General features: G+C 40.7%; 1 protein-coding gene across 2 annotated transcripts in view; it reads right to left on the bottom strand.

The window, feature by feature from the left end:
* Nucleotides 1-26,165, bottom strand: part of Tmem131 (transmembrane protein 131) — a 162,237-nt gene that overhangs the window by 21,162 nt on the left and 114,910 nt on the right. For both annotated transcript variants that reach the window (XM_077792152.1, XM_077792153.1), the window contains exons 12-31: nt 25,559-25,667; nt 22,321-22,429; nt 21,360-21,513; nt 21,096-21,266; nt 19,362-19,472; nt 19,140-19,274; nt 17,931-18,035; nt 15,974-16,060; nt 12,165-12,317; nt 11,990-12,065; nt 11,703-11,820; nt 9,067-9,205; nt 8,653-8,762; nt 8,114-8,180; nt 5,637-5,788; nt 5,212-5,354; nt 4,601-4,787; nt 3,267-3,452; nt 2,360-2,518; nt 1,385-1,980 (exon numbers count right to left, since the gene is read on the bottom strand). In XM_077792152.1, the coding sequence (XP_077648278.1) occupies nt 1,385-1,980; nt 2,360-2,518; nt 3,267-3,452; nt 4,601-4,787; nt 5,212-5,354; nt 5,637-5,788; nt 8,114-8,180; nt 8,653-8,762; nt 9,067-9,205; nt 11,703-11,820; nt 11,990-12,065; nt 12,165-12,317; nt 15,974-16,060; nt 17,931-18,035; nt 19,140-19,274; nt 19,362-19,472; nt 21,096-21,266; nt 21,360-21,513; nt 22,321-22,429; nt 25,559-25,667 (3,067 nt within the window). The remainder of the gene's footprint in view (nt 1-1,384; nt 1,981-2,359; nt 2,519-3,266; nt 3,453-4,600; nt 4,788-5,211; nt 5,355-5,636; nt 5,789-8,113; nt 8,181-8,652; nt 8,763-9,066; nt 9,206-11,702; nt 11,821-11,989; nt 12,066-12,164; nt 12,318-15,973; nt 16,061-17,930; nt 18,036-19,139; nt 19,275-19,361; nt 19,473-21,095; nt 21,267-21,359; nt 21,514-22,320; nt 22,430-25,558; nt 25,668-26,165) is intronic.

Below are 26,165 nucleotides of genomic sequence, written 5' to 3'. Positions count from 1 at the left end.
ACCTCTTAGGGCCACGAAGGTTCCTGTTCCTGTGCAAACAAAGGCAAAAACTCTTTGGTGAACCAGTGAGGAGGAACTTAAATATGGTTGGGGTAATATAGTATTAGCACGGCTGCCTCCAAAGAGGAAGGAAGATGCACAGTTCATGCTGTAAAGGGATAAAGTTGAAATACAAGTAGAGGTCACTGATAGGTTTTCTTCATTTTGGTTGTAGGAGTCTGGCTTGGCCCCCCCATCTGAGTGGCACGAGAACTTCCAAGATGGCTTCCATCCCACCTCCTAGTACTTCTGCCCTGGTGCAATATGAGTATGGGCTGTCTCTTGGAGAATGGGCTGGACCACATGTCCAATAATCTGAAAAACTACAGAACTGATGGGGTGTCACTCCCAACATCACCGACTTCCAAGCTGCTAACCTTTGTCCTTTCCTGTCCTTTTGACTCTCATTTGGTTGAGCTGCCCTTTGGAGGAACCACCTCAGGCTTCTGGCTATAGCCAGCAAGGAACCGGGGCCCTTAGTCCTACTGGGAGAAGTGTCTTGTGCCTGGGAATAAGTGAATACTGCCATCAACCCCCTACATGAGCCTGGAAGCAACTTCAGGCGAATCTTAAGGTGATTTTAACCTCGGCCGACATTTTGATTGAAGGCTGAGACAGCCAGAGGACCCAGCTAGCTGCACTCAGACTCCTAACCCAGAGGAACCAAGAGAAGAAAATTCTGGTGGTTTAGGTCACTAGGTTTCAGGGTAATCTGTTCCCTTGAAACAGGCAGCCAAGATAGTATGCGGAACTCTACAGCAGGGCTTGGCAAACTTGTTCTATGCCAGGCGAGATGGTTGGTTTTCAGCAGTGTGGGCCAGACTGTCCCTGCAGCGATTCTGCTGCTAGAGCAAGAAAGCAGCCACAGATAATATGCAAACAATGACTAAGGCTAAATTCCAGTAAAACTTTGTAAAAACATGGTAATTTGGCCCATGGGCTGATTTTGCCAACCCTCGCTCTAAAGTAGAGTGAAAATCCTATTTTTTGAGTTATAAGACAGATCATCTTCATTTATCACTGTGTTTAAATGATTTTAACAAAAAAATTAATCTATCATAGCAATATAACAATCACAGGTAGCTGAAAAGGAAAGTAGCAGATGTTCAAGAAATTTCTGACTGAGATGGAATCTAAGCTATATAAAGCTATCTTTCTTAACAAATGGACACCTCCATCTGCACTGTGATATGTTATAGCTTACACCGTCCCAGAGAGAAACCTGAGTCAGAGAGCACCTGCAAGGGGAGCTGCTCATGTGGACCCCACCAGGATACCTCCTGACTGCCCTGGCTTCCCCTCACATGCCTTGCTCCTCTGACCGTGGGGACAGATGACTGATTACCTTTGCTTTTTGACAATGGTGATGGCGGCTGCTCTGTAAACACTTCTAGGGGTGGGGAGTCATGGTGCTCGAAGTCTTTGTCCATGGCTTCTATGAGACTGGTGATGTCCGAGTCCTCCGAGCTGTGCCTTGTGCTGCTGGCACGTTCTGGGTGGGTGGGGTGTGCGAGGGGGGCGGGAGACAGCCGCTCGGGCTGCGGCTCCTGGTGCTGAGGCACTGGTGGTGCTGGAGGCTGCGCATGCTGCTCCAGGGGGCTGTGGCCGTGGTGCTGCCCACTGTGCTGGTTCTGCTTTGCCCCTTTGGACCTTCTGCCCGCTGTGTGACCCTGGGGCGCTGCGTGTGCCTCGAAGACAAGGGGGCTTGTCTTGCTTGCCGACTGTGAGGAGGCTGCTTGTGCAGAAGTCCTGCTCGAGGTACTTGAATTGCTTTTGGCTCTGACGTTTTCCACGTCAGCTGAGTTTCTGTTGCTGTGGCTGCCGTGTGGGTGCATTGACGAGCCACACTGCTTGTGATTCCCTGCACCAGGCCGTGATGACGAGCCTCCTGCTCCACAGAACCCCCTACTGTGACTGGGGTCACAGCTGAGTGTATTCAAGCTGCAAAAAGGACCACTGCAGATCAGCAAAGAGTCACCTACAAAATCTAATATTAAAATAACTTATTCCATCACAACAGACACCACAAATAGAAACCAAGGGAAAAAAACATCAAGCGTGGGACAATTCCCACAACTTTCTAGGTTCTACTTTATGTGAAAAGTCAGTGATCAGAGGGTACCTGAACCTTAACCAATGCGATAAAGACATGGCTTCTGGGATGAACGCTTAGTAACCAAAGGCAACCAGAGTGTTAAGTAATTAGAAGTAAGGTTTTGTTCCCCCCAAGCAGAAAGGAAGACATTTGTTTAGTTTTTCTTGTAATCATATCAGCCAAATCCATGCCCACTAGAGAATTGATTGCCAGTGTGTGACATACTTTCCTTCAGATGAAATACCAACGATTCTCCTGAGGTCAAATGGCCTTCCCACATCAAAGGGTGGGTTTGAGGCCTCAAAGGATAGTCGCCGTCGAAATGGCTCCCAAATTCCTTGAGCTTCCAAATAGGCTGTTCCAATTACCAAGAGAAACAGTGCGCTGCAGGGTACAGGAGGTGGATAGGAGGATTCTTTGTTAGTGCAAGAGAAAAAAATTAGCTGTTAAACAGTTTTTGGTATGGTGTAGTATGATATAAAAACAAAGCTGTTGGTAGCAATTCTTAATGGGCAAGGCCCAAACCAAAAGGTCATGGATAAAAATGTGCACGCAAATTTTTATAAATGGCAATTTTATATGGAGTGAAAAAATTTTACATGGAGGAAATAATTATTTGTATCAGAATGGATACCTGAAGGATGATTTTTCTTTTATTGAAAAAAAAATCTGAGTTACAACTCTCTGGGCCATCTTTTCCCCTTTGTGCAATGCAACTATGTAAACTAGTTTGGGAGAGGATATCTGATTCTCAAAAATATACAAAGAAATATGTTGTTAAAAAATGGGATGCTGGGGACTTAAAAATATTTATAATCAGTTTTATGTTGCTTAGGCATATAATTAAGTATATATGCCCAAATCTAGCAAGTTCCTGGCAAATTATGAATTTTTTTAAAGAAATCAACAGGTACTTAATTTGATTCTCCACTTTCAAAGGTAAATGCTTATACATGCCACTGAGGATGGCTGAGCTCTAACTGCTCCTTCTGGGATGGCAGTGTGGCAAGGGCAGAGCTGTGCTTGCTGGCAGCACATCCTAGCTCTCAGAAAAGTGACCAGCACACAGCAGGGACCTGATAAGTTGTGTCCATCGATGAATGAAATCCAACCTCAAAAGAAGACACAGTACCTCATTATTCCTGAGATGATGATGTACAGAGCCAGCTCCCAGTTGGGCCTGGGGAGGGCCTCTGCACAGGTTGCTAACATGTGGTACGGGAGGGACGCATTTAACACAAATACAAACTCAGAGCCACTGGTTGTCACAAACTTCAGTTCACGAATCACTCTAGAAGCCGTGAAATCAGGAGTAAACCTAAAACAGAGGATGGCAGTGAGGCTGAGTTAAAAAACAACAGAGCACAGCAGTTCAAGCTGACAACAGCCCCATGAACCCTAAAGGCTCAGCACAGAATCTAAGGGTGGTACTTAGGAGGTTAGCAACAGGAACAATTGCATTCTGTGGATAACTGTGAGGAATTACGTAAAAAAAAAGAACAATAACCATCTTCTCAGACATTAATTCAGGAAGTGTGTCTTCTTTATCTAAGCTGCATTCCCAATAATGCTTTGAACAAAACAAAAACACACCCTAGAACTGGAGACCGTTCCTCATTGCCTGCAGCTCAGTTTGCTGTCATAATCATCTTATTTTTTGTTACCTGAGCGCACCTTGAGGATAGGTGTTTCATTACCTCATTGTACTTTTTGGTCAAGAATTAAGCCTCACATGTAGTAATTTAGCCACTTATTAAGTAAGCATCACAGAAGGGCTTGAAATTATTATTCAATTAAGGGGTCAGAGTTTATAACAAGTTAGTTATCAATTAATTGTTAAAATATGCTTCAAAGCTGGGCACGGTGGTACACGCCTGTAATCCCAGCAGCTTAAGAGGCTGAGGCAGGAGGATCCTGAGTTCAAAGCCAGCCTCAGCAACCCTAAGCAACTTTGCAAGACCCTGTTTCAAAATATAACTTAAAAAGAGCTGGGGATGTGGTTAAGAACCTCTGGGTTCAATTCCTGGTACCAAAAACAACAACAACAACAACAAAAAAACTACAATTCTTACTGATCAGGCATTAAAATGGTCTTCTAAGTTTTAAGGATTGCCCATTCTCAGTCTGCAAGTTAAAACTATACACGTATGGTCCAAGTCTCTGTTCTGCGGCTGGGACACTGAACTCATCCCAGCATCTTATGCTAAATAATTCTGAAGTTGGTTTCTAAGATTATCTGATTCACCTGGGATACAGAGGAAGTTTTACTACTTTGAAAACAAAGATATAAAGAAATACCTTAGCTGAAGATTAAGTGGAAAAAAAATCAAATGAATAATTGTGGATAAAGACCTTTTATTATCTATAAATACAAAAATATCTTTCTTTGCAGTATCTGACTCTAGTATAAAAAGACAGTAAGAAGTTAGTGATTCATTATACTGCACCTTATAAGAAAACACTTACAATATGATTATGTCCTTTGAGGCATTGGCACTTAGTGCAAACTCTTGACAATTAACAACTTTAAAGCCATATCCTTCACATGAGTATCCACTGATTTCAATGGTTTCTACGTGGACTTGAAGTTGTCCTGTATTCTCTACTTTAAATGTTCTTTTCAATGTGAAATTTGGTTCTCTTAGTTTTAAACCTAAAGGAAAAAAAATCAGAAGTGAAGATAAATGTTGCTATCACAGGCTCCCAGTGCAAAGGATAAGCACATTCTTCATGAACTACCACTGTATCCCACACGCCAAGGAGACCAGCCAGTGCTCAGGTCTCGTCGGGAAGCACTCCACTTTTATATGTAATTTTAGATGGCAAAAGTTTTATTATACTTTACTTTTTACCCTTAAGAGTGAATGATCTAAGGTATGTAATGAGTATTGATACTTTAAGTCTTTTAAGATCCAAATCAACAAGACTGAATGTAAGACGCAGGCCTTCCTCAATGGCTTGAGCACCTTTCACTATACACAGGTGTGCACTGGAGGGTCTGTCCTTACTCCTGGAATTATTTGCTGTTCAAAGTGTGTGCTGCAATCTGTGCCCTCGACACTGTCGGGAATACTCACTGTCTGTACAATCTTTTAACAATGCTTCTGTGATTTTGAAGCGTAAGGAGCTTCCTGGGCCTGGAAGCTTGCCTGCCACCCTCAAGTTCTCAGTTGTTCCTTGTCCCTGGACCATCACAGCATCCATCACAGTCAGGTTATTTCTAGACAAGAACAAAAATCACAGATTTTTTTTCTCCCAGTAAATCTGCACAATCTTTTGATCAACAATTTCTATAGTTATGTTGTAACCCATGACATACAAATTTATACACTGAATTTTAAGGGTGTAAAATTTTAAATACATAGAGAAAAGCAAAAGTTTGTTATTCTTAAGAATCACACATGATACTTCAGTAACATACTACTCACATTTCTGAAGGATAAACATAAGGACTTTGATGTAAACACTAAAAATCAATCCATATCCAGACCACAGAACCTACCTCACTATGATTAGTGAAGAAACAGTTCTGTTGTGAATTGGAGTAAACTTTACTTTGACAGATTTCTTTTCTCCAGGTTTTAAAATTAGGTTTAAAATTAAATGTCGAGAGAGGCCCTCTGTAAATCCCGTTGAACTCTGCAGTGGATGAGCCTTGAATCAGTGGGTAAACAAATAGGAGTCATTACGATATTTTCTGGAAAATGTTTTTCCCTTACCCTGTCTAGAGCCCAGTAGTTCCTCAAACTATTTGATTAAACATGCAAATGGCTGTGCCCTTCACAATTTAGGCACTGGTCAGCTGCAATCAGGGATGAGGAGCCAGTGACGGCCTTCACATTCTGTGTGAACCCCAAAATGGGCTTTGCTCCCAGGCCACCCGAGTCCTCATGTTTGTGTGAGGCATTTATTCTCGCATATAGATATCTTTAATCTTAAATACAACACATCATAGAAAAGGACACAGAACTAAGATGAATAGCTGAATGCGTCAGCACAAAGCAAACAAGCACAATGACAATTGGCACCCCAGACCCTCGCAGTGCTGCCCTGGTCACTGCCGTCACTCCTTCCTTTGATGGGAACCAACTGCAGAGGCTTCAGGTTGCAGCAAATGTTTTATTTGCAACCATATTGCCAATTCGTATCAATCTTTCCTTGAATTTTATTTTGAAAACTAGGCACATAGTTGCTACTTCATAAACACTTGATTTGAAGCTTTTTAAGAGTGTAGCTTAATTTAGTATCTAAAATATTACGCTTTGATGGCCAGTAATAAATAGTTAAGACACATTTTTTAAAAAAATTAAAGAACCCATACTTCACACATAAAGACACATTTCTGATTTTTAAGATCAAGTTTACAACTTCTAAGAGAAGGGCTGGCAACACATGGCTATCGCTGAGTCATATCCCCAGCCCTTTTTAAAAAATTTTGACAGGGTCTCATCAAGTTGTGTAGGGACTTGCTAGGTTGCTGAGGCTGGCCTCGAACTTGTGAGGCTCCTGCCTCAGCTTCACAAACTGCTGGGATTACAGGCATGTGCCACTGCACCTGGATCAGGTATATTTTTATCATACCCTTCAACAAAACCATGCATCATGACACTGAATGAAGCAGATATGAGAATCTATTTGTTTGTTAAATCAGAGAGCCATTACTGAGATTTGCAAAATGTTAAACAACCCCTTCTTGCAAACTAAATTTTTAAAAATAATGTTAACATTGACAACATTTTCATGTTATCTATGTTAAATGGAATAGGTTTGTTATTTTAAATGAATGAAATCAATCTTCCAAAGATTTCCCAGTTTTAATTTCTAATATGATAAAATATTAAAATATGTAATTCATGAAAAAGAAACCTCTCTAGCCTCTTTAATAATTTTAGGACTATAAGGGAGATGCAAGACCAAATATTTTGAGAACACAATTCCACAGCAGTGTAAAAAACTGGGACAGAATTTATTCTAAGCTCTTCTCAGGATCTCCCCTAGAATTTCCTTAGAACAAATTTTTGAGGTCTATAGAGTATTCATTTGTTTTTCCAAATACTACTTGTATGCAATTTTTTTTTAAAAATATGACTATTAGCTCATTTACTTCTTATTGTGTATTTTCTCCTTTTAAAAGCAGAGGAAACAAAGTTCTGGTTATTCTTCTTGATAACCTCCAATAATAGTTGGTCACGCTGACATTTTACGGGCGAGAAAAGCAAAGTACAAAAATATTCCAAGACAAATGTCCAAAACTAGAATACATGACTCTCTGAACATCAGTCTAGGGGTTCAGCCATTAAAAGGTGAAGCTATGCTACAAGATATCTGATTTGACAAAGCTAATGAGCAATTCCTAATCCGCAGTTGTCATGAATGATGATGGTAAGGACAAAAGTTCTGCAGGAGCCGTGGCCCCCAGTGCTGCCTTCCTCCACAGCAAGGCCTTCCAAAGGGTGGTTCGTGGGCATCCAATCTGGATGAGAAAAAACAGCCTGGTTCCTAGAACAAGCCGGTTTATGTGTGGGCTTATTTATTCAAGATGACCTACTGAGCAAAAGCCGTGGATACCTGTGCCAAGCACAGATACAGCCAGCCACAGGTCGTGAATTCAGGGAGCTTGCAAGCTTATTAGAAAGCAGCCAGAAGAAAATATAAATGACCAAGCTCAATATTTTGATGCTTAATCAAAATAAATTATGCTTCATCTGTATATGTAGTCTTAGAACTTCTGGTAGCTACTATGACAAACCTTCAGGGGTTTGTTGTTTAATGCTCATGAAAAGGAACCTTCTGCTCATTGTAGGCCTTACCTTCATCTAAATCCCACCCACTCTTTCCAGTTTCTCTGCCTTTAACATAATCATCGGGCTGTTCTGACCTCTTCAGTAACTCCCCTTCAGCTACACTGGAAGGTGGCCACAGGTTTCTTTCACATTTGCACTGTTGACACTATGCCATAGCAGGCCTCTGGATACTTACAGTGTTTCTGTAGACTTGAAATTCTAGTGTTCTCAAATCTATCTTTGCTGTCTTACTCAAGTTAAACCTGAAATAAAAAAATGTATAAAGACATCCTCATAAACAGCTTCATAATTAAGGGGATTGTGGAATACTGATCAAGTCTGTGTTTTATTTGCTAATTATCTTTCAGTAGGTTTGGGGATAAAGTTTACACTTGATCCCAAAATGTTAAAGGCCGCATCTTGTAATTAATATCTTGTGCATTTTTTACAATAAAAATGTTTCAAAGGTTCTAGCTGCTTTCTCTTCACAAATTTGTCAGGAGGGAAGATTCACACTGCCTGAGACTGAAAGCTTTTCTAGATGCTTAATGCAATATCAACTCCTTTCCCCAGAACCCCCTCTCAACTTTACAGATCCAGAATCTAAGTTAAATCTATTCTAGCAGTACGAGCTACAATACAGTTTTAATTAATCTGAATAAAGACGCAATGAAGTTTTAGTTAACTTCTATATAATACCATGTAGAAACATTTGACATTTAAAGCAATGCTTACCTTGAGACTAATTTATCTACAAAGACTGAAGGGTTGGAATATAAAGCCAGAGGAATAACCTGAACATAGACAGGAACATCTGCAGGATTTTCTAACGTAATCTCTTCTTCCTTAAACAAAGCAATGAAACATTAGATGAAAGGTTTCTACATCAAGAATAAAATTATATTATTAGTTCTTATAGCAGTGATGAGCTTACTGCCTTCTCATGGTGAGTAGGTCACTATTGATGGCAGAGCCCAGGGCCTGGCACCCTCTACCCTGCATCCACAATTTCTCACCACACACTCCTCTGAACTGCTAAACTTTGCAATATCCATTCCAGAAATACACAACTGGGTTTTCAGGTTAAGAGTGACTACTTTACAATGCTAGTGCACGTTTATAAAACTCAAAGTCACCTGGAATACTTACTGAAGAGCAGTTTGTATTGGTGAGCGGGAACTTCAAGTGCCGGGGGGAGCTAAGTATGGAAGGCCAGGAGAGCTCGGCAGTGATTTTTGATATTATATTTTTTTGAAGGTCTGTATTTACTTCAAATATAGCACTCAATCTAGAAAAACAATTCGTAGGTCACTGTATCACAATGAAATATGTGAGTTTTCTGAATATAAGAAACTCTACAAGACTTGTGTACTTGAGAAAATTTGTTCTGGATGACTCCAAAATATACAGGTTTATCTGCTCTTATATTTTAGCAAGTTTTTTGGTTGTTTGTTTTTGGAGGGGTGGGGGTATTGGGGATTGAACTCAGGCAGGGGCACTCAACTACTGAGCCACATCTTCAGCCCTATTTTGTATTTTATTTAGAGACAGGGTCTCACTGAATTGCTTAGCACCTTGCTTTTGCTGAGGCTGACTTTGAACTCATGATCCTCCTGCCTCAGCCTCCCGAGCTGCTGGGATTAAAGGCATGCGCTACCACACTGGCTTACCAAGTTTTTAATGCCACAGAATGATGTCTGCTTTGACATACAGCGATCATCTGCACTTTACACTGAGCGTGTAAAGGTTGACAAATCTTAGGAACAGTTCTAATAGTGTTAGTGAAATCTGTGTAAAGCTTGAAAAATCTTTTTTACTTATAAATTCAGTAAAAAGCTGGACAGCATTAGACAACATATAGAGAAGACAAGCACATAAAGGTAGTATATGATGTGATGGAACCCTAAAGGATCTATGCCTGGGGGAAAGATCTGGACACCATAGCCAGGTGCTAGGAATATCTTCAGCAGAATTAATGAGACAGCAGTGCATTGCTTGGCATGGGATTCTTTTGGCCCTTGAGATAAACCCAAACAAAATCCTCACGTGTAATGAAAATGTCAGTCGAAGAAGAAAAATGTGAGGGTTCTGAGTAACGTTCAGACCCTCATTTGAATAATTCCCTACTTATGAGTGTTTATAAGCCAACTGTCCAGAACTAATTATAACTGGGGTTACAACCCTGGGACCAAATACTGGAGCTCATTTAAATCCAATGCTATCAAACTGGTATCGTTGGACACTGCTAAGAGTATAGGCTTCATAAGAACCCTAGAAGACATTCTCTAACACACAGTGATGAGGGAACACAAAGGCAGGAGCAGGGAGCACATGGCAGGCAAGGCCAGCATTTGCTGGTGACGTGGAGAGGTCCCTGGGGCTGCTGAGCCCAGGCCAGCACTGTGAGTCATTCATTCATAACTGGTGTTGAGATCTGAAGCCCTGTGCACTTCACAAGCCTGTGGAGAAACAGGCTACAAAGGACAGCTTTGGTGAGCTCCTTGCCCATCTATCAGAAGTCTCCTTTACTCATTTTAACTATTTTAAAGTAAAAAATTTAGCTTTCTTTTTTTTATATATTTATTTTTTTAGTTGTAGTTGGACACATTACCTTTATTTTATTTATTTTTATGTGGTGCTGAGGAATGAACCCAGGCCTTGCACATGCTAGGTGAGCCCTCTACTGCTGAGCCACAACCCCAGCCCCAGCTTTTGACTTAAAAAAGCTTTTTGCAGCAGGTAGTTTAGAAAAACAAACCCTCACATTCAACTGGTAATGGTTTGAGAACTTTATATTACTCTTAAGTTGAAATATCTATGTTCTGACAAATATATTTCAAATTAGCCAATTAAGAAGAGCATTTTTCATTATTTTATTATTATAGACAAATGCTTTTCTCAAGTATATGAAAAGATCTGATTTCTATAGTACCAAATAATTATATCTTTGCTTTTGAATTCAGATGCTGTACTAATTTGCCATTAGCATATTTAAATTTTTTTTTCTTTTTTGTAGAACTGGGGATTGAATTCAGTGGTGCTCTACTACTGAGCTATATCCCCAGTTCTATTTATTTATTTTTTAAAATTTTGAGACAAGATCTGTTGCCAAGGCTGGTCTGTAACTTTTCATCCTCTCGCCTCAGCCTCCCAAGTCTCTGGGATTATAGACATGTGCCACCGTACCTGGCTGTCATGTGCATATTTTCTACCTGCCAAAGACACAATGGAGAGCTATCTGACTTGGGCCCTCCCCAACAGCCCAGCACTTTGAAAGGAATAAAATACACACTGGGTCTCAAGGAATAAAATTCATACTGGGTCTCCTGCCCTGGTTGTAAAGGTAGGGGTTTTTCTTTGTCTTTCACAGGCCAGTGGCAGGTAAAAACTTTTTCTTCTTATGCAAATGACTGTGTCTAAGGAGAACAAGGTAGTCTCCCTCATAATGACAATTTCAGATTTTTTTTTTTTTTTATTTTAAGAAAGCTCCACACTGCACCGCCTGTCCACTTCCCTGGAAAGGCTTCCATGTGCCAAACACAAGGGTGGACTTTGAAAGAGGGAGGCTTTGATTAAAAGAGTCTGTTTGGGGGATAAAGGCAGCAGAGGAGAAAGGAGAAATAAGATAGTGTGTACATTTCTGAGCAATGGTAATTTAAGATGTCTCACTAACAACCTTCTGAAGATCAGGCATATTTTCTTAGCTATAAAGTAAAGTAACCTCATAGAAAAATGCAGTGGCATTTACAGCTGAGATGCTGTACATCTGTGGCAACCCCACTCACCTGTGGCCTGAACTTTCCTTTATTCCCATCCAGGCTTTGAATAAAATCTGGTGGGAATCCCAGTCGGCCTCCCACGCATCCTCCTGCATGGCCACCCCGGGCTGCACCTTGGGTTCAGCTACAAGGGAAACAGGTGATGAGGACTCGCTCCACACTGCACCGCCTGTCCACTTCCCTGGAAAGGCTTCCATATGCCAAACACAGGGGTGGACTTTGAAAGAGGGAGGCTTGGATTAAAAGAGTCTGTTTGGGGGATGAAGGCAGCAGAGGAAGAGCAAGGAACTTACATTTGGATAGAAAAGGCAAGCCAACGTAGCAATGGTCCCCACACTGCAGTCCAGGATCAAAATAAATGTTTGCAATCTACAAAGAGGCATATGAGAACCATGAGTCCCCAACCTATGGAGGGGCACAATATCAAAACAGTCACAGGCGTAATTCTCAAATGTAATGTTTCCAAACCTTTGACTTTTTCCCTGGCTCCAAGTCTTCCCTATTACCCCGTAATCGTTTGTAGTAAAATCGCACATCTTCTGACAAAGATCGTATTTGTTGTATCTTTACCTTCTGTGAGAAGGAATTCATAATATTTAAACTTTGATGAACTATTTTCCCCTGCAGAATGAAAAAAAAGAAAACCCAAACTCAGTTGTGTATGGTGTACTTTTCCAAGATCACACACTTTAGAGCTGACAAGCATATTCCCAGGAAACCATAGCCCAAAAGACATTCATCAATTGATAGTTTCTAAATTTGTAATTGAGAGGAAAACAAAAACAAACGCCCCACCAAAACCCCCCAAAACTTTGTTGCTGTGTCTACAGCATTTTACCAACACACTTCAGAGGAGGAGTCTGTAGAAGGAATTAACATGAAAACATTCAACTGACATACTGAGGCAGCCAACCAGATACAAACGAGGTAGCTTTAAGGGAGAGGCACTCTCAGTTTGTTAAGCAAGGCTTGTTTCTATCAAGGCAGGGCTGCCCCAAAATAACTGAATTCTAAAACATAAAATCAAACAAGACAAAAACACAGTTTTTTCTTAAAAGACTGTCTTAAAAAAATAAAATAAAAGCATTACTTGAACTATCAAAGATAAATCAGATTATCTTATAAAATAGGTTATGATGTATCTTATCAAAGCAGCACACAGATTAAATTACTAAAAAAAAATCAATGACTATGCTTACTAGCTGCAAGTTTCTTGTTATGATTTTGTGCCAAATTTTAAGTGAAAAATGATTTAAATAATCCTTAATAAGAATATTACAATCTTACACTTTCTTTTGGTGAACACAGAATTTTATCTTTTGATGCATGTGATTCCTACCCATTTAAGGAAGTCTCTAAAATGACAAATGCACTTTATAAACATTTAGTATTAAAAGGCTACAGAAGTTAAGAATGTGCCGTTGAAGAGTTGGGTGAAGGTGACCCTGGGACCAATACTCCTCATTTCCAGGCTAGTGAGAAAACACACCAGAAGGACCCCAGAGGGCAGGGTCCGTGGGCTGAGGTGGGAAGAACCTTAGTCCCTGGTGATAACTGCCCTCCTTGTCTCTCAGGGGTGCAGTGGGCATCCAAACAGGTAACAGACAAAAATTCCCCTTGGTAATTCTACCCAAACATAAAGTATTAAGCACTAATTTTCTGAAATGTTTTTTTTACTCAGGTATTGTTTCCATCCTTCCTCTGACAAAGAGATTGAAAGAATCTGGTAATATGTTAATTTGTAATTGCAAGCAAATATTTGGTCCTGAGACCATCTAAAGACTTTTGAGAGCTTGAGCTGAACAGCCCTAAACTGATACCTTATTTTATACAGATACTTTCTCTTTACTCCCCTGCGGGCCTTTTCATGATCTCCCTTAAACTAATTATCCTCTTCTGGGATTTTAATTTTTTTCTTTTTTACTTTTTTTGTGGTGCTAGGGCCTCATGTGTGCCAGGCAAAGTACTCTGCCACTGAACCACCTAAGTCTCCTGGGATTTACACAAAGATTAAGGAAATGACTGAGAAGGTAATTGAAGGAGAGAACAAGGTACTTTTGGATAAATAATAATTAAGTCAAGAATTCAACGTATAGTCAGTACAAAGTGGAATCACAGGAAGGTGAAGTTTTAATTAAGACCCAAACTGAAATGTGTTAATTCAACATTTATATTTTTAAGGAGCTAAATTTTGAATTTAGGTTTCATTGTATATAGAGCTGAGATTCTGCGATATCTTCTGCGTCTCCCATCATAGGAAAGAGCCACTTCTACACTTGCCCTGATGTCCTGAATTGACTGTGCCATCTTCTGTATTTCCTTTTCTCTTCTCCCTGTTCTCCAGGTTCACTCCTCCAGCGGCCCCGCCCGGCCCTGTCTGTGTGACTGCACCAGGACAGCAGGCACAGCTCGGCCATCTGGCCTGAAGTGCCTCCTCTGGCCCCTGTTCCCTCTCCACCACTCTGTTCCTTCATCCATGCAGTATCTACCTTAAGTAGCGCCTGTCTTGGGGAACACAGACCCCCATTCCTTTCCTAGAGGTGTCAGTCTCACTTTGGAGGACCAACTGGTAATGAAATATTTACTGCACAATATGAGGTCTCCTACGAAAGAGAAAATTCCAAAATATTCTAGGATCACATGTAGAACAACTAACGTTATCTAGAGGGGTCAAACAATCTTCAAGAGCCTTTGGAATCCTGAGCCTATAAACCTGTAAATAAACATAAAACATTATGATCACAATTAACAAAGTAACTAAAAATAATACTGATTCAGTTTAGAAATAGAGGTTTTAGTGTGTAGGTCTCTAATGTCCAACTTCATGTGCACAGTCACACACATATTCATACAGGCCAGCTTATGTGGATATATAGTTATGCATTTGTACTTATTTGTGATGAAACTTTCAACTCTGTTGGGCTTTGCAATCAGAAGAAATTCTTCCTGGTGAATAAAAACTAGGTGGGCCATACCTTTGTTTTAGCATTAAGAAAACCAAAAATGTTGTTAGAAATGATTTTTTAAACTGATTACACATTTTAAATTGATTATACCTTTATTTTGTTTATTTATTTTTATGTGCTGCTAAGGATCAAACCCAGCGCCTCGCATGTGCTAGGCAAGTGCTCTACTACTGAGCCAGCCTCAGCCCCCCAATTTCTTATTAAGCTAAATTGATTAAGTCTGGCAATTATTTGGATGGTGCCTAGTGACATTCTGACCTCATTTTTTCAGCACCGATCTGTAACTGCCTTCCTGAAACAAGAGTGTACCTTTAAAAGCAGAACACTGTCCTATGTTCTTATATGAATGCATGACCGGTGTAACTGCACATCACATACAGCCACAGGAATGGGAAGTTACACTCCATATACGTATGATACATCGAAATATACTCTACTGTCATGTATGACCAAAAAGAATAATTTCTTTTTTTTAAAAAGTGCACAAATTAAAGTTGAAAGGTCATGGCTTAAGAAGGAGAAAGCCTCTGGAAAGGAGATGGAGACAACAATGGAACCAATTCATGAAGATATGCAGTTGTTTGAAGGAAGAAGAGCGGGAACAGTCCAGGCAGAGGCAGGAAAGGGCATCCCCCCTCTGCCTAGCCCTCATTCACTGCACCCCGTTTCCTGTGGACCCAACCAGGCTCTGGGTCGGCCCGAGGCACTCCACAGTAACTTCCACATGCATCCTGCGTTTCCTTCTGCCTCAGAGACAATCTTTAGAGTTCAGCTTTGACCATGTTAAGCCTCTACTCAAAACTCTGGATTCCCCTGCACATAAATGCACCTACTTCTCATGCTGTGGCTCTGACATGTCATTCCATCCTCTCTGTCCATCCTCACTAGGCTGGACAACCCACCACTGCCTGAACCCACACAGAGTGCACTGCCTCTGCATCTCTGCAAGGCTGGCCTGGCCTGTGCACGATCTTCCCACCCCGTCCACTCCAGCCGGACGCTCCACGCCAGTCCCACAGCACTTGGGGATCAGACGTGCAACAGCACTTGGGGATCAGACGTGCACTTCTCTGTCAGCCTCTCCTCGCCATCTTTCTCAGGGCAACCTTGGAACGCTGCCGTGCATCCCTGAAGAGAGCCCACTTCCCTTTATAGATTAAACACTTCTTGAAGGAAGGGACCATTTCTTATTCCTTTTCTAAAGAATCTGGTTCATTCTTACCTTATAACAACTGCTGAGTCCTAGAAACACAGAGGTAAAGGCTAAGGAAAAAAATTAGCCAGAACAAATCTGTAAATTAAGTGTCTTACTGGGAAGGACGGAGGAAGAACCATCTGCTTCGGGAAGCAGGTCAGGGAGCCCACAGCAATCACGGCCTTCACAGGAATTGTGAGGATCTGTGGAGTGAAGAGGCAGAGCACAGTGAGCACATGCAAGTCAAGGTGAGCTGGACAAACACGGCATTGCTTTGGGGGCAACAACAACAAAAAACTTCTGGGAACTTATACTGGCAATGATCTGCTCAAAACCAATATTAAAACCCCGGATAATGTTGAATCTCCATAAAATATGATAAATGTCCATGTACTACCCAGTAATTCAATGAAAATATAATTAGCAAGACTACACAATGGGGAAGGAATAAAGACAGATTTTTCAAAATACAAGTATTTTGAAGATTATTAGTTGTAAAAAGGAAGGTCTAATTGTACCCCTAAAGTAACATGTATAAAAATCCAGCATGTTTGAGTTATGTGGCTCTCTACTTTTTGTATATACAAACAGATATCAACTGAATGCAGTGGTGTGTGCCTGCAATCCCAGCTACTCAGGAGGAGGGTGGCAAGTTAGATGTCAGCCTGGGCAACTTAGTGAGGCCCTGCCTCAAAATAAAAATTAAAAGGCAGCTCAGTGGTAGGGCACCCAGGGTTCAATCCTCAGTACAAAAAAAAAAAAAAAAAAAAAAAAAAAGAGTTGAATATTCTAGGTTTAGAACCCCAACTCATGCTCCATTCAGATCACAAGTGAGTTACTGTGTATTCCCTAGGCTGGTCTCCAACTTGAATCCTCCTGCCTCAGCTATCCATGTGGCTGGAAAGTGTTTCCCACAGTGCTGGGCAAAGATATTCACTGTTAATTCTTATTTTCATCCCTATAACAAAAAATTTTCTTAATTCTGAAATGTACTTATTTCTACCATGAATGGCAAGTATGTATTTCTCACTTTCAGAGGTAATTAATTTGAAATATTCCCAGCAAATCACTTATTAAATAGCCTGTTTATTTTGCAATATTCTGTTTATTTTGCAATGAGATTTCTCTCAGGCAGGGGTTGTGTGTGTTAAAAACACATACAAAGGGCTGGGAATATAGCTCAGTGGTAGAGTGCTTGCCTTGCATGCACAAGGCCCTGGGTTCAGTCCCCAGCATCACAAAAAACAAAAACAAACAAAACACATAGAAGGACCAGGGTAGCAACTGGTTGGATTTAACAGTGTCGGACTTCCTAAAGAACTTCTAAGTGTTACAATAAAACTAAGTGTAGCAGGAATACATTCACTCCAGCCTCCACTGAATGCAACATAAATCCCACAAAGAGTCTTATTTAAAAATCCAGTCATCTTTTTGTCTCCTGCCTGAGAAGGACTCCTGTACATATTAATGTGAGGAATCAAATGAAGACATATTTCCTGACTTTACCCTCCGTTTTGAGAAGATCACACAGGAAGAGATTTATGACTGCAGCAGGAAATGGTACTCTCCAGCTCAGGGGTCTGGTAGGCTTGGGGGCAGTGCCTGTGCCACCATAAGCTGGGCTCTATCAGCGACTCTGCAGGTGTCAAGGACACTTTTCTAAAGTTTCTTTTTTGGTTATGAGCGTTGGGTTTCATTAGAAAACTAGGAGCAAATAAATCAATCTTCTACAGATAATTCTGAAAAGCTCCGTTTTTGAGAAGGTTGCTGCAAGCCTGGGTCCCTCTGCTCCAGCCCTCACCAGCTCTGGCCACATAGGAACAGAGGTGCTGAAGGAAGAGCTCTGAGCGAGAGGACCACACCCGCCCTGGGTGGCAGTCGTGTGTATAAAAGCTCAGTTTTATAGACACAAAACTGATAAAACTCTATGAGTAAAATTTAGTTCTCTGTTTCTATAAAAATAAAGTCTCATAAATATATTTTTTACATGAGTTAAAAATAAACAAAGAAAATAAAAAGGGACTGGATTATTCAGAGAATCCCCACTGCCACGACCCCCCACAAAACCCTTACCTCATAGTCTGTTGTGATCTGTATGGCTCCATCGTGAATCCCTTCCAGTTTTTTTGCAGTAAGTTTGACTCTGAAGACTGCAAAATAGCCTGAGGCTAATATTACCTGCATGTAGTAAAAATGACATCACTCATTAGCCCTACAAATTCAAGTTTCTATGGAAGTGGACAGGAAGCTGTGGGGAATCAGCTGACCTCTAGTCCTCACACACACCAGTCACACTGGACGGCCAGACCACCCTGTACAACACCCCACAATAACGCCCATCCTTTAACGTCCATCTACCACATTTACTGCATGGGCCACTGAGGACACGGCTGCCACCCAGGGCGGGTGTGGTCCTTCTGCTCAGAGTTCCTCCTTCAGCACCTCTGTTCCTTTATGGCCAGAGGGAGTGAGGGCCGGAGCAGAGGGACCCAGCCTTCCACGAGCCCTTCCATCACATTAGTGAAGGGCAGAGGTGGATTCAGATTCAGGTTCTGAATGCAGCTCTGCAATGTCTTCACAGCTGCTGAGACTGGGTCATATCAACACCAAACCCAAGGCATCCCAGGGAAGTGCGTCAACAACTCTGTGCATAAGAACATTAAACTTTCCTTTTGTAAAAGTGCCCCAAGAACTTCTATTCCAGCCTGCACATAAAGTACCTGAGGCTCCTTCTCACAGAAGGTGATTCTACTGATTCTTTTATCAATAGGCACAAACTCCAGGTCCCCTTTTCAGCAGTGGTGAGGGTGAGACTGGTTTTCTTGTTTAGAGCTGCACATGCTTATGATGCAGAAAAAAAGTCAAGGGAAGATTCTCAGAGGGACCAAACAATGTCTGCCTCACAGCTACTCCCTTCTAGTCTGGGCAGAAACACTGCTAATTGAAGATACCTCTTTCAACATTTGGGGCTCTCCCCCAGTAAATTTGACAAAGGGTTAGTTTAGAACCCATGAGGATGTCTTCTGTAATGACACCTGTGTTATAGAAAGATGAATTTTGCTTGCTCTACAAGTTTGTATGACAAGGTAGAGCTCAACCCCTTTGGGATTCAGTGCCCTAATCAGAACAGGGAAGGGCTGAAGCAGATTACCTACCAGGGCCTTTCAATGTCAAATAACCAATGCTAAAATTATTAGTTGAGGTATGTGACATGGCAATGGTCTTTATCTGTGGTTTAGACATCCACTTTAGTTTAAGGAAATAAGAAGAAGGCTTACTTACTGATGACTGGTCTGATAAAGAGGATTTTTCCAACTCTGGAAGGTTTGAAATTATTGTAGTTCTATTGCCTCTTTCTGTAGCTACAAGTTCTATGGACAAACCATCTCCTATGATATGCCAACTTTTTATAGCCAGCTTAAAAAAGAAAATACGAAAGTGATTATTTCAACATAAGCATAAAATCCTTAAATCTGAATTAGAATAAAGACAATTTTTTTTTACCTCAATTGGATTGCTGTTTATAATTGCAAATAAAATATTACTTGCTTCTGTAGCACTCAGAACTCCAAAATCTATGAAGCGTTCTTCTATTTTGGGGGGCAATACAAAGTACTGGAAAATAATTAAAAAACTGGATTAAACACAAAACCACAATTATGTGACAGAATGTTACCAACAGGAAGTGACTGTATAAGACATACTACAGTGTCTACATATACATACAGAAACTCAAGGGCCAGGAGAGGTCAAGTGCAGCCCCTGGGGACGAGGCAAAAGTCTGTGGTCTCAGTAGGCACTGTGACTACAAGTAGGTAATCATTCCAACAGTCACTGAAGGAATCATATTCAAACAAAGGGGGAACATCCAGCAGCCTGTCCTCCCAGAGGCCACTGACTTCTGGGAGGACAGGCTGCTGGACGATCCCCTTTGTTTGTATCTTTCCTAACAGTGTCACCTCTTATCTAGACTTCTTTCTTTCCTTGCTTATGCCCAGACAGCTTTGATTTTTTTTGTTCTGTTTCCTGTGTTGGAAGAGCTCTGTTCTGTCCTTCTGTTTTATTCCACTGCTCTCCTGATGCTATGCCTTCACCAACTTATTTTCTTTACTCTCTTGTTCTTTCCTTTGTCTTGGTATTTCCTGACTTTAGTCATCTTTTCCCTACAAACGTACCTCTTGGCCCTTCTTGTACTATTGTTTCCTACCTAGTATTTTTCTTCCATTTAGTTCCTTTTTAGAATCCCTACCATTACAATGATTTAAAAGCAAAATTGAGAGAAAGCAGCATGCAGAAAAGATATAAGTTGACATTATGACTAGAGGAATCAACTATATTATGGGGAGAGAGTAGTCAACTGTAATCCAAAAATATTTCTTAAAAAATTCCAGAAAGAAACAATTTCTAAGTTTTCAACTATGTACCATTCTAAGTAGTGCGATGAAATCCTGTGCTGGCTTGTCTGGGTGTGAGCGATCCCTCTGTCCAGCGTATCCATGCTGTATATGTGATCTGTCTATTAGTCACTTTGCTGTCCTGGTTATTAAATCAACTGTTTTGGTGTTACACTGACTGTTTTCAAGGACCTTACTGTACTTAGAGACCCAAGTGCAAGGGTGGTGACAACAACAGTGATGGCAGCATTTCAGATACATCAGGAGAAGCTGGTGTATCTGAAATGTCAAAATATTGCTTTTAATCACAGCATATTGTTTTAAAAATTCTATTTTACTATTTGTTATTCTTGTCACTCTCTTTTAACTGTATCTAATCTATAAATTAAATGTATCCACGTGCATGTGTGTTTGTGTGTGTGTATATACGTAAGAAAACTCAGCATACACAACGGCTCTCCCAGTTTATGGGTTTCACACCCAGGGACTTCACGGGTTTTGCACAAGTACTATGCCATTTTACATGAGGGACTTTAGCATCTGTGAATTTTGTTATCTTCAAGGGATTCTGGGACAACTCCCCCATCAGATACTGAAGGATGACAATATGGGATTCAATGCCATCCTTGGCTTCATGCATTCCCCGAGGGTCTTGGAACACATCCTCCATGGATAAAGGCAGAGGAGACTCCTCATACTGTACTGTTCTATACTGACTAGGAAGGAATTACAAAGCACAGATAATAGCAAAACCTAAGAGAATGCAACACAAATGCCTAATGAGATCTGAAAACACAAAAGACAGCTGGGAAGTTTATATTTTAAAGGTCAATAACATACTTACATCTAAAAAGCCTGTGTAAACCCGCACAGGTAAATGAAATTTAGAAGCATTGGTAATAAGTAAAATGTTGTTATCTATGTGCATGGATGATGTGGATGGCATAAAAACCAGGGTAAAAATGTATCCTGATTCATTAGGAAGAATTAAGACTGGTTTGCTGAAGTTGTGAACCTAGGAAATGAGGGAAGAGGAAAAAAACAGAAGTGTTAGAATCATCTAGTTGGCAGAGCAGCAAGATAAAAGCCTGAAGAGTCCTGGACGTACTTTAAACATTGTTTTGGCTTCTTCTGGCAGCAGCACATCATGTATGAGGATCGCAAAACTGAAAGTGTTAGTAAGGTAGACTGGCCTCTCCACAGGGTCAGCAGGACTGTCTCGGATGTGAAATAACGTTGCAGCATGATCAAATCCCAAATAGCTATGTGAAGAAAACAGAAACAAAATAAATCATTTTCATTTCCATGTGTTAATTTAAAATCTAAGTTCGTTTGTTGTGGGTAGTAATTTACATTTAGTATTAAGGACCACATGTTATTTAATGACTCACCACATGATTTAAAACAAATTGGCTTGCAAAATATTGAAATGTAATAAAAAGAACTATTCTTTAATGAATCATATCAATCAAACAGTAAGAATCAAAAATGTACCAAAAGGCTTTAATCTAACTTTGAAAAAAATCATGTTTATCACTGAAATTGCAATCAGCTTTGTTAAAATGAACAACTATAAGTTGTATATTGAACTTGGTTGCAGTTAGTAAGAAAATGAATTACATGTTACTGTCCATTTATAAAAGGTTACAGTTCTAGAAGCACTTATGAGTTCATAAAGGAACATAAATGATTGCTTCAAGTACTATAACACTTCTGTAATATGTTACAAAAGGAATGACAGGACTGTGGTTCAAATAATTTAAACATTGAAAAAACCCCACAGATTCATGTTTGCATCACTGAACCTTCCTCTGAACAAAACCACATTATCCCACTTACCTTTTTCTTCTAAGAAAGTAATAAATAAAATATAGAAGGTTCTCCTTTATAGCTGAAGTTGTTCTTTTCAACAAAGAATCTGGGTATGATTTTTGCTAAGGTTACTTAGTAGGAAAACAGAATGTGCTGATTAGCAACAAGTTATAAAGCTTATTTTTAAGAGAAACCCAACCATCTAGAACTTCTGTTTGATACAGTATTTCAAGTTTAGAGAAACTCTAGATACTCACCCATCTAAAACTTCTGCTTGATATGGTATTTCAAGTTTAGAATAACTCTTTTCCTTTGCTTTAACAGTTATTTTCCCAGAAAACTGAGATGGTTTTTTTGCCCTTGAAGCTAAAAGGAAGCATAAGAAATAATATGTCACCTCTTAACTATCAGAGTATGAGCGATTTTTTGTAGACTGACAAACTGGGGAGGAAAAAAGTGAGCTTTCAAATTGCCAAACAGAATCCGTTTAAACAATCACATTTATTTTTTTTTCAAATAAAACAGGGAAAATGTTCTTGTTCTCTTTTTTCTGGTAATGAGCTAAGGGGATGAGGAATTAGCAAGTGAACATGCTACCGTGGAAAAGCGCGGTCTGTGCCACTTCTCTGCAGCCACAGGCCTGGCCCTCCTCCCAGGGCAGTGCCTCTCAGGCGCCGCACTGGGATCATTCTTGCTCTTTGCTGTGGTGCTGCCTGGTGCTCTGAAGGATGTCCATCGGCATGCAGGGCCTCTACCTGCTGGATGTCAGTTGCACCCCTTCAGCAGAGACAACCCAAAATGTCTCTAGGTGTCGCCAAGAGTCACCTACTAAGAACTGCTGGTTTACAGCTATTCTAAGAGAGAATGGGCAGAACCCGTGCGGCCAGAGTCCTGCTATAAAAACCAACTAAGCAGCGGGGGTGCAAGCAAAGGTCAAGAGGAGAGCTCTGACTCCCTGCATCAGCCAGCCCTCGAGGAGCAGAAGTGGAGACAAACACTCTCCCATGGGTCACATTCTCCTCATTGATGAAGTGATATCTGTAGGTTCTGTGGCAGTTTGGAATAGTTCGACCTGGAATTAGACAGTGGACCCAATGTGGGTACCCAAAGATGTTTCTTTCAAAGCATACAAAGCATCTGATGTTTAACCTTCTGCCCTTTAAAGTCTTCCAGGCACACTTCCACCATGAGAAGAATGTGTCTGTCTATGAGTGTGGCAATGTGTCATCAACTTCAGACAAAATAAAGAACAAAGAAGGGGTATTTGATGGATGGTGACTCTAGATTTTTTAAATTTCCATTAAGCCTCTTACTGCTTTCTGTTTGCTAGGTGAGCACTTTGGGATGTTTTAAAATTTTCACTATTTGTTCAGATATAAGGCTGATTACAAGGGCTATTAGGCATTTCAGAGTGTCATGTCATTATAAATGGTCAAAAATCTCAAGAAAATTCAGTTAGAAAATCCTATGAGTGACTTTTTTTGGGGTACTGAGGATGGAACCCAGGAGCACTTGACCACTGAGCCCCATGCCCAGCCCTAATTTGTATTTTATTAGAGGTAGGGTCTCAGTAAGTTGCTCAGCGCCTCACTAAATTGCTAAGGCTGGTTCTGAACTCAGGATCCTCCTGCCTCTGCCTCCTGTGCCACTGGTATTACAGGCGTACACCACTATGCCGGGCCCTAAAAGTGACTTTTGATGAGCAAGATACTTGATAAGTGAACACTGTAGAGGTCACACATATAATGCTCATTTTGAAAATGTTAAACATTAAATAAAACACATTCCCTGACAGATTTCCACAGCAGTCTCACAGAAGTATTTTGGGTTGGGACCTGGTCTTTTCCCATCATATTGAAAACCACTTTTAAGAAAGGCATTTGTTTTTAAAGATCCTTTCCCTTTGTATATTATTTTACATGATTTCTTTAAGAAACTTTAGGGCTGGGATGATGCTTGGTGCAGCATGTGCCTAGCTCACGGGAACCCTGAGCTCCATTCCCAGGACTACAAAAAAACAACACAGCAAAATCCAAACAGAGAAGAAACACTTTAAGTGTGTGATGTCCGAAGAGCCAACACTAAGGACACTGCATTTAATGCAGACATCTGCTGGGGGGTCAAGAAGGCACTGGAGAGGGAACTCTTCCCCCTTGCCAGCCAAACTGAGGGGAACCATGTGGCAGGACTGTGGCCAGCATGCACTCCCCTGTTCCTTGGGCTTATGACAAGAGCAGATCCTCTGTGTTCTCAGGGCTCCAGAATTACTACATGCCACTCTTTTCTCTCCAGAGCCTATGTCCCTGCAGATGAAGACACCAGTGGTGAGGGATGGGCTCTCTCTGCAGACAGAAGACCACTTACCACAGACTTGCCAGTGAGGCGCCCACACCTCCCATGGCGCTGCCTCCTGACGTGTGCTATGGACATTAGGATCCTATTTAATCTGGATCCCTGGGGTTCTCACTGAGCTGAGGGATAAGTTTTGCGGGAGTGTGCAGCCTATGTCCTTGCCCCAGATCCTCCCTGGAACCTTCAGCGGGTGAGGATCAGCCCTGGTGCTTTCACAGACACTGCGCAGAACATGCCAGGCCCTGAGACCCCTCGGACCAACTACTCTCATCCAACAGGGCCTGAGCAGATGTGGCTTCATCCCAAGGTCAAGGCTGAAGCTGATGGCTCTCACTCACGTGGGTCCCTGGGAGAAAACCCTGTCCACAGTTTTTTTTTCTTTTTTCTTTTTTTTTTTGTGTGTGTGTGTGTGTGTGTGAGACCAGGATTGAACCTAGACCTTGTGCATGCTAGGCAAGCACTCTACCAACTGAGCTATGTCCAGAGTTTTAATTCTTAAAAAATACAAATATAGTTCAGCAGCATGAAATCACTATTTAAAATATTCTGTGATAGCAAACTCAATATATGGCTAGTAGAGTGGACAAGACTGAATTTAAAAATGCTATAAAATGTGAAAGTCTAGGTTGAATTAATATTTCAAATGACAAAACATATTCCATGTTTGAAATAATAGCTAATTTGATGATTCTACCATAGAGACTTTGATCCTAGCTTCAGCAGGACTATTTGCTTTGTTTATAAAAGCTAACATATAAAAATGTTACAAAGAACATTTTGCTCTCAAATTTAAACATGTTTCAGAAATTTAAATACTTATCCCTTAACGACAAAAACAAATGGCATCATAATTAAGATATAATAGATATACCTGATTAGCCTGTTATGAAATATGCCAATCCTAATGTAATTGCTAATGTTTTTCTATTGCTAATACTGACTTAGCTTTATGGAGTTATGGCATTTTCTTTTGTGAATTAATCAGATGAGAGTTCATAACGATTTAAGAAAAAACAACCTAAGCAATCATTTAAAAATCCGCATATTAAAACAGCCTAGATTTCTATATTAACATGTCAACACATATGCTTTCTAGTTTATCAAAGTACCACCATTATTAAAGAGAAAAAAGTGAATGCTTACCATCAAAACTAATGCTTGCAACCTTGGTGTATTTACTTTCAGAAGCTTTTAATGTAATTGGTTTAAAATGTACTGTTACGGCATCATTTTGTGGTGTAGGGCGAACACTCTGTAAGAAAAAAAAAACAACACATACGGTATTAGTTTGGTCTAACACACTGCTCTATACTGGAACATATGCTAGAAAAGTAAAGCAGAATCAAAATCTGAGGTTTAACCTCTGCAGACCCTTTAAATGGATTAGATCAAACTGGTAACAGTAGCATCTTTATGAAACAATCTGATGACCTGAAGAAAAAAAGCATGACACGTGAGTAAATGGAAGAATCCGAAGACAACCTCAAACACTGGGTCTGAGTATGTAAACTATAAAAGTATTTATTTCTCAAATGAAGGCTTAATTTGTATATCAGAGGTGACACAGAAATAACTTTTGATAGGGTCCCTCTTAAGAAAATCCACGGCACAAACGAAACATCCAACTATCTAAAGAAGAATGAGCGTGAGGGAGTAGCTGGTGCCGTGTGCAGAAGGCACACCCAACTGCTCAGGCGTCTTCTCTTCCTCTCCAGGGCCCTCCATGTGACTAAGGCCCTCTGCTGTTGAG

The sequence above is a fragment of the Urocitellus parryii genome, chromosome 12, assembly GCF_045843805.1.
Source record: "Urocitellus parryii isolate mUroPar1 chromosome 12, mUroPar1.hap1, whole genome shotgun sequence".
Taxonomy (NCBI): Eukaryota; Metazoa; Chordata; class Mammalia; order Rodentia; family Sciuridae; genus Urocitellus; species Urocitellus parryii.
Note: the sequence above shows the minus strand (reverse complement) of the source record. Positions and strands in the feature narration are given on the sequence as shown.